The sequence below is a fragment of the Diceros bicornis genome, chromosome 37 (assembly GCF_020826845.1).
Source record: "Diceros bicornis minor isolate mBicDic1 chromosome 37, mDicBic1.mat.cur, whole genome shotgun sequence".
Lineage (NCBI taxonomy): Eukaryota > Metazoa > Chordata > Mammalia > Perissodactyla > Rhinocerotidae > Diceros > Diceros bicornis.
Genome location: NC_080776.1, coordinates 19,840,827 through 19,847,972, shown reverse-complemented (window position 1 = coordinate 19,847,972; position 7,146 = coordinate 19,840,827). Strand labels below are relative to the sequence as shown.

Below are 7,146 nucleotides of genomic sequence, written 5' to 3'. Positions count from 1 at the left end.
TGAGCCACTGTCTCAAGGCTTCTTGTCAATTTTATCAACGCTTCCAGGTTGACTGACAGGACATCAGGGAGCCCACCAGCCCCTGCACGTCCCCACCCAAGCCCACCCACTGGAACACCAGCCTGGGTGTCAACTCTGGCCTTGCTCTCCATGGAATGCACTGGCCCACACTCGGGGGGCCCCTGTTAGCTCCAAAGTCTTGCACTCCCCCCTCACTGCCCCGTCCAGGGGCATCTTTCTTTTTTTTCTTTTTTTTTTGGTGAGGAAGATCAGCCCTGAGCTAACATCCATGCCAATCCTTCTCTTTTTGCTGAGGAAGACTGGCCCTGGGCTAACATCCATGCCCATCTTCCTCTACTTTATATGGGACGCCGCCACAGCATGGCCTGACAAGCGGTGCATCAGTGCATGCCCGGGATCCGAACCCGGGCCGCCAGCAGCAGAGCGCGCGCACTTAACCGCTACGCCACAGGGCCGGCCCCAGGGGCATCTATCTTGATTCTGGCCCCTGTGCACCCACGAGCCAAGCGCAAAGAACAAGCTGTGTCTTCAGAAACCTCTGGCAACCTCGGCCCCAGACAGGCCCTCTGATGGAAATGGCAACAGGAAGTTTCACGCCAGAAAAACACCAATCCCCTTTTATTGAGAAAATAGAATTGATTCCTCAGTCTTTGCCCAGGTGACTCCACCCTGAGATACGAGGTGGCATCCTTCTGCACCCACCCCCAAGGACCCCGGAACCTGGATGGGGTGGCCCACGAGGGTTATTTCATCCCTTCACAGAAGCAAATGCTGGTCTGCTCAGGCTCTGGAGAAGGAGGCGGCAGGAGGGGCAGGGTTCTGGAGCGGGGCCGTGATGGGCAGGGGGTGCCCTTGGAGGGGGTGGTGGTGGTCATGGTAAAAGGGGCCGAGGGAGGCCGTGTCTGGCTGGAACGAGGGCAGGGAAGGGAAGAACACCACCATCTCCTGAGGCCTGGCGCCTTCTCCCTCCAAATTCTTCATAAATAAAACTTCACAGTAACAGAGGAATGTCCACTTCCAGGGCCAAACTGGCTGGTTTCTGGCCAGGGAGCCAGGCCTCGGTGGGGCTGCAGGAGGGCCCTCGGCGTGGGCCGGGCGGGCAGCACCGTGACTGCGGGGGCCGGAGCGCTCACTGCTCTTCTGCCCTGCGTCAGGGGTGGGATGGGGCTGCGGCCCATCGGAGGTTGAGGATCGCTGAGGTAGTCAGAGTGGCTGGTCGTGCTTCCAGACAGGCTGGAGGGAGCATTCTAGGACGCAGCCAGGAGTGAAGCCACCTGGGAGCAGCCAACTCCAGGCAGGAATGGGGGTGTGCTGAGGGCTCTCTGGGGCTCCATCTGCAGGAGACCCAGGGGTGTGGACTGTGGGGGGGATGTGGACTGTGGGGGGGATGTGGACTGTGGGGGGACCTGTGAGCCTGCACAGGGTTGAGCTCTTCTGAAAGGGCCGCTGGGCCCCTGGGGAGAGTGAGGCATTTCACGGGAGGAGAATCGTCTCTGTGAAGACAGGAGGGCAGCCACAGACCCATCCAGGGCTAGGCGGAGCCCAGGTACCTGAGCACAGGGTTCCTTCAGAGGCCACCAGGGCCTCCCACCGAGTCAGAGGGAGCCAGGCAACGGACCCAGGTCAGGAGGGCTGCCAGCGGCCAGCAGCCTCGCTTCCCAGATGACCTTCTCCAGTCTGGGCAGTTCCAAACGTTCCCGGGCCTCCGCTCCACTTTCTGGAAAGTGTGCGCAGAGGGAGGCCCCCCTCCGGCTACCTGCACCCCACCACACCCCGTGGCACGTAAGGCTCAGACCCTCCACCATCCTGCAGGGGAGCAGAGGCCAGGGTCAGAGCACCTGGAGCTTGCGGGAGCAGGTGAGGTTGCTGTGCACCAGCCTCCACATGGCCAGCAGATCGGGGGGCAGCAGCTTGTGCACCACGAGCATGGAGCGGAAAAAGCAGGGCTCCTTGTTCATGCGGCTGTTGCGGTTCCGCGAGATGCCGAAAGTCTTAAAGCCCTCGTGGCCGGTGGGCTGCACGCCCAGCACCTCCAGGCACATGCCCAGGAAGACGTCGTCGATGGGGTAAAGCTCCAGGGTGTCGCAGGCGTGGTGCAGGCGCTGGGCCAGGCCGCCGGCCATGAGGAAGCCACCGCCACCTGCGTAGGGCGGGTAGCTGGCCTTGCTGTACAGGACCCCGGGGATGTAGTACTTGTTATCCTTCCTGCGGATGGGCCGGGCGTGCTGCAGGACGTCGCCCACGAACAGGTCTTCCTGCGGCCGCCGGTAAGCCAGAAACTCGAGCAGGTTGGTGGGGTTCACAAAGACGTCATCGTCACCTTTGAAGATGAAGTGGACGCCCGGGCAGTAAATGTCAAACCACTTGAGGAAGTGGATCTCCTTGAGGGTCAGGTTGAAGAAGCTGTCCAGAAAGTCCCACTGCAGGATGTCCCCGTAGAGGCGGTCCTCGTAGGCCAGCAGCCGCTGGTAGTGGACCCGCTCCTCCTGCTTGGACGCTGTGCCCAGCAGGAAGAGGGTGCGCACGGCGCCGCGGCCCCTGCCCGCCGACTCCTGCTCCCGGCCCCAGGTCTGGCGGATGGCCTCGCGACGGTCGTGCTGCGTGATGACCGACTTCACCACCACCAGCAGGTAGACGTCGCCGCCGCACTTCTCCGGGTGGTTCAGCAACATGGGGAAGTACCGGCAGTGGCGGTAGAGCAGAAACTGCCGGAAGTGCGGCTCCAGGCCCTGGAACCAGGGCTGGTGGGTCAGGTTGATGTTGGCTGAGCAGTTAGTGGTGGTCACGTCCCAGGCCTGGGGCCCCCGGGAGGCCAGGGGCGTGGGGGTGACCACATCCTTCAGGTTCTTCCAGAAGCTGTTGGGGTTCACCAGGTGCCCGCTTGGCTTCTGGGCCTTTTGTGGCTCGAAGGTGGGTGGCGGGGGCTCTTGCAGAAACTGGCTCGGGGGCAGACTGCGCTGGAACACTGTTATGGCCACGAGCAAGGCCAGGGACAGGCACACAGTCTTGTAGACGGTTCTCTTCCTGGGGTCGGGGGAGGACAGTACAGAGGAGAGATGAAAAGATGAGTGCCCTGTGACTCTCCCAGTAGCCCTCGTCCTGCAGTCCTGGATGGGCAAGTGGACCCTGGGCATGGACTCCAGTCCCAGGGTCCCTGAGCCATCAGAGGAAGGTCCAGCGTCCTCTCCCACCCTGACCTCCCTCCTCCAGGACCAAGGGAGCCGCACAGCACAGAACTTAAGTATGAGTACCGTGGAGTCAGGCTGCTGGGGTTCAAATCTTGGCCCTGCCACTTACAAACTAAATGACTTTGAGTGGGTCTCCGTTAGCCTCTCCAAACCGTGATTTCTTCTTCCCCGAAATGAGGATAACAACACGGGGCTGGAGCACTATCTAAAGTGCCTGGCGGGCAGTGGGTACACGGTCAGGGGAACGCTGTGATTCTACAGCAATGACCTCTGCTGGGGACCTCTGCTCTGTTCCCCATCCCCGCAAGGCACCCCACTTGCTTTCACGTGTCTGTGCAAACCCCGTGAACCATTGGGAGGGGTAGAGATGGCACGTGCTCTGCAGCCTGGAGCACAATAATGTGTGGGGGACATTGGGGAGTAGCCTCTAACTTGGGACCTGAAAAAGCCTGTCCCTCCCGGCTCCACCTCATCCATCTGACCCAACAAAAAAGAACAGCCTTCATGGCTGACAGAGGCCTGAAAATGGAGCGGGCATCTCCCAGCATGTCCACTGGCCCCTAACCCCCTAGCCTGGGCCCCACTCCCTTAACATCCCACTAGGAGAGATGAAGTCCTCCAGTTCTACTGCCCTGGGAGGGGGACATATTCAGACCTCCACTCTCCAGGGACCCTCCTTGCCCAGGTAACCCCCACCACACCCATCTCAGAAGCAGAAAGGAGAGTTTTCTGTCAGGAGTGCTGGCCAGGCACAGGGATGGGGGCCTGAGCCCCTGGACCCTCTCTCCTCAGCTCACACTTTGGGGGAGCCAGGCTGCCTGCCCTGGTCTCTCCTGTGGAGACATAGGGGCTCAGAGCTCCAGGGAAAGGGCAGGCCAGAAAAGTGTGGCCTTGCAGGGCCAGGCTAGCAGGGAAATGACCGTGACCTCCACGGGGGGAGGTGCAGGGTGATGGGAGAGACAGGGACACTGGAGAAGCCTGGGGTGGTCTCAGGACTGGCTGGTTGAAGATCCAGACACGCAGGGCCATCAAAAGCTGAGCCCTATTGAGCGACAATTTTCCATGGGGTCCCAAGGCTTCCTGTGCATGGGTCTGGGAGATGGGGTCACCTCAGGCGCTGGGGTGGGGGGCGTAACCCAAGACCCGAGCCTCCTAGCTGGGAGAGCAGAGCGCTCAGCCCTGCTGAGCCCTGGGGGTTTCAGTGAAGCCCCCCACACCCCAGTTTGGGAGGCCAGGCTAGAGTTAGTCTAGCGGGGGTCACGCCAGCAGCGGGGGATGCGGCGAGGCCCCCTGCGCCCCAGACCGGGTCCATCTGCACCGCCCCACTCCATTTGCAGGAAAAATGCTCCGCAGGGGAGGAAAGGAGGGGAAGAGAGGCGGAGAGGTGAGCTCCGGGGGAAGAGGGAGAGCCAGTTGGGGGGTGGAGGTAGAGGACGGGGTCGCCTAGGACTCAAGAGGCACTCGGAGTGGGGGACGGGACTCAGCTGCCGGAGAGATCTTGAGTCCCCCAACTCCCGGAGTCCGGGAGTGGGATTTGGGTGCCTCGGGGCCGGCGCGTAGGGGGACATAGGGGCCGCGCGGAGGGCTGAGTGCAGCGGCCCCGCAGTCCCCGGCCGCCGAGCGGCTGATCCAGGCGCCGCGCACCGCTGGTCATCTCTGGCCCCGCCGCGCGAGCCTGTCTGTCCCCGGGAAACTGAGGACAGCTCCCGGACACCCAGCGCAGCACCTCCCATCCCCGAGAGCCGCCCGGCGTCCCCCTGTGCGCCCCCGGCCTCCAGGGGAGGGGGAGCCCGGGGGCCCCCGCGCCCCCAGCCCAGGCCCCCAGCCCGACGGCCCGGCCGGCCCCGACTCACCACGGAGACATGGCGGCCCGGGCCGGTGGCAGCGGAGTGGAGCGCGCGGGTCGCAGCTCTGAGCGCCGCGGCTCGGCAACGGCAGGCGGGCGGGGAGCCGGCAGGGGCGGGCGGGGGCGGCGGTCGGGCCGCGCCCCCGCTGTGACTTTCCTCTTCCCGGAGGCCGGAGGAGGGGCCTGGAGGGGCGGCGGCGGCCCAGGTGCGTTAACCCCTTTGGCGCCCCCGGCCCTCCATCCATCCCCTTGGCCGCGCGCCCGGCCCTGCGCACCGCGGCCAGGCGGGAGTCACCCATTGCTCGGAGGCGGAACCCGAGGTTCCCGAGCGCGCGCAGCCGCCCAAGGTCACCCGGCCCGAGCGTGAGTGGCCCAGCCGGGACTTCGGGGCCCACAAAGGTCACCCCCGCCCCTGGGGACGCGGTTTACCCCGCGGAGCTTTCCCTGGCGTCTCCGGCCCCTTCTGGACGCGTGGTAACCGGGACACTGCCCACCTTCAACCTCCCCGGACGCCCGAGGCCCCCGCCATTTCCCTCTGGCCCCGTTCGGACTTTTTCCTCTGGCCCCCTCGGTGGGAGAGGCAGAGGCAGACGGGTTCCTTTCCTCCCTCCACTTCCTTTTGCCCTCTTCCCTTTGCCCCTTCCCAGGCAGGCCCCCCACATCCAGCTGTTGGGGCCCCTCCGGCCAGCTTGCTAGAGCTGGATCTGCGGGGAGGAGGGACTGGGCTGGGGGAGCAAAATCCACAGGCGAAGAGGCCGGAGGAGACTGGGCTGCCTGTGTCAGGCCCCCGGCTGGGCCACAGCTCTGGAAGCCTTTTCTGTGCCGCCGGTCAGCGGCCTCTCCGTCTCTGGGGTCCTTCCCACCCCTGAGAGCTCCCCCTCCCCGCCAGGAGAACGCCTGTCTGCCCAGCCTGTCTGCCTGGCCCAAGTCCCTTTCTTTTCATCCATCAACAAGTATTTCACTCAAAACCTTTTTTGTCCCCAAGCCTTTATTAATATGCTTGTGTGTGCCAGACCCAGCTACTCCTAGGGAGTGGACGTGGACCTGGAACACAGAGGGGCATTCTTGGCCCAGAGGGGTCTGGGGTGATGGGTGTTCCCATCCAGGTGACTTCCAGAATCCTCTAACAGGTAAACACCTCTGCCGGTGCTGCTGTCGCCTGGATGTCTGTTCTAGTCTGTTCCATGTTGAGGTCCCACCGCTGAGCATACAGTAGGACCTCAAAATGCCCATAGCTTTTCATGGTCCAATAAACAACAGGTAACATTCATCAAGCAGTTACAAATATGCCAAGCACGATTCTACGCCTGTGCGTGAGTGACTCACTCCTAGAGGCACGTACTATTATTATTCTCACTTCACAAAGGAGGAAATAGAGGTGCAAGAGGAGAAAGCCCAGTGGGCCAGGTCCTATGGTTAACAAGCAAACCCAGGAGGCCTGCCTGGCTCCGGAGGCAGGCTCTGAGCTCTTCTCCCAGGGACAGCAGCTAGAGGGAGCTACTTTCCTGCCAGGAGGCCCCCAGGCACGGTGGGAGACAGGTGGTAGGAAACCTAAGGAGACTGCTTTTGGCAAGCTGGGCCCCAGGCCCCTGAGGCTGGGGTGAGGAGCCCCTTCAGCCCTTTCTTTAAGGCTCAAGGGGTCCTTGAGGGGGAGGAAAAACCCAGGGCACAATAGAATTTTCTGGGATGTTGCAAGCTCCAATCAAGGAATGTGAAGGGCCTTCCAGGCAGAATTCCAGAGAAGAACCCTGGGGCCAGCGCTCTTTATAGTGGCCCTTCCCAAGTACCAGAGCAGGAGGAAGGTCTGGCCTGCAGCACAAAGACCCCCTCAGCCTGGCTGCCTGCCGCTGAGGGCCGCCCACAGCGCCGCTGGCTACCCGTCCCACAGGGCACCAGGCGCCTCACTCCATTGCCCAAGCTTCTGGGTTCTTCCGCTTTGCCCTGCAAGTGTGGCCTTGAGGGAGGGCTAGCACCAGCCCACTCCATCTCCGCACTGACCTCTCACCTGGAAGCTCTGGGATCTCTTCAGGTGCCTGGTAAGGGGCGCACACAGCTGTCCCCGGGAGGGGGTTTTGAGCCCAGGTTTGGAGA

The 7,146-nt window shown here is 62.9% G+C and overlaps 1 protein-coding gene across 1 annotated transcript; it reads right to left on the bottom strand.

Annotated features, from left to right (window-relative positions):
- Positions 1-617: 617 nt before the first annotated feature.
- B3GNT7 (UDP-GlcNAc:betaGal beta-1,3-N-acetylglucosaminyltransferase 7) lies at positions 618-5,148 on the bottom strand. Its single transcript, XM_058533199.1, has 2 exons — positions 5,063-5,148; positions 618-3,045 (listed from the first exon to the last, which is right to left on the bottom strand). Exons 1-2 carry the CDS (start codon positions 5,071-5,073, stop codon positions 1,851-1,853), a joined length of 1,206 nt encoding a protein of 401 aa, XP_058389182.1. The 5' UTR covers positions 5,074-5,148; the 3' UTR covers positions 618-1,850.
- Between the last annotated feature and the right edge of the window lie 1,998 nt (positions 5,149-7,146).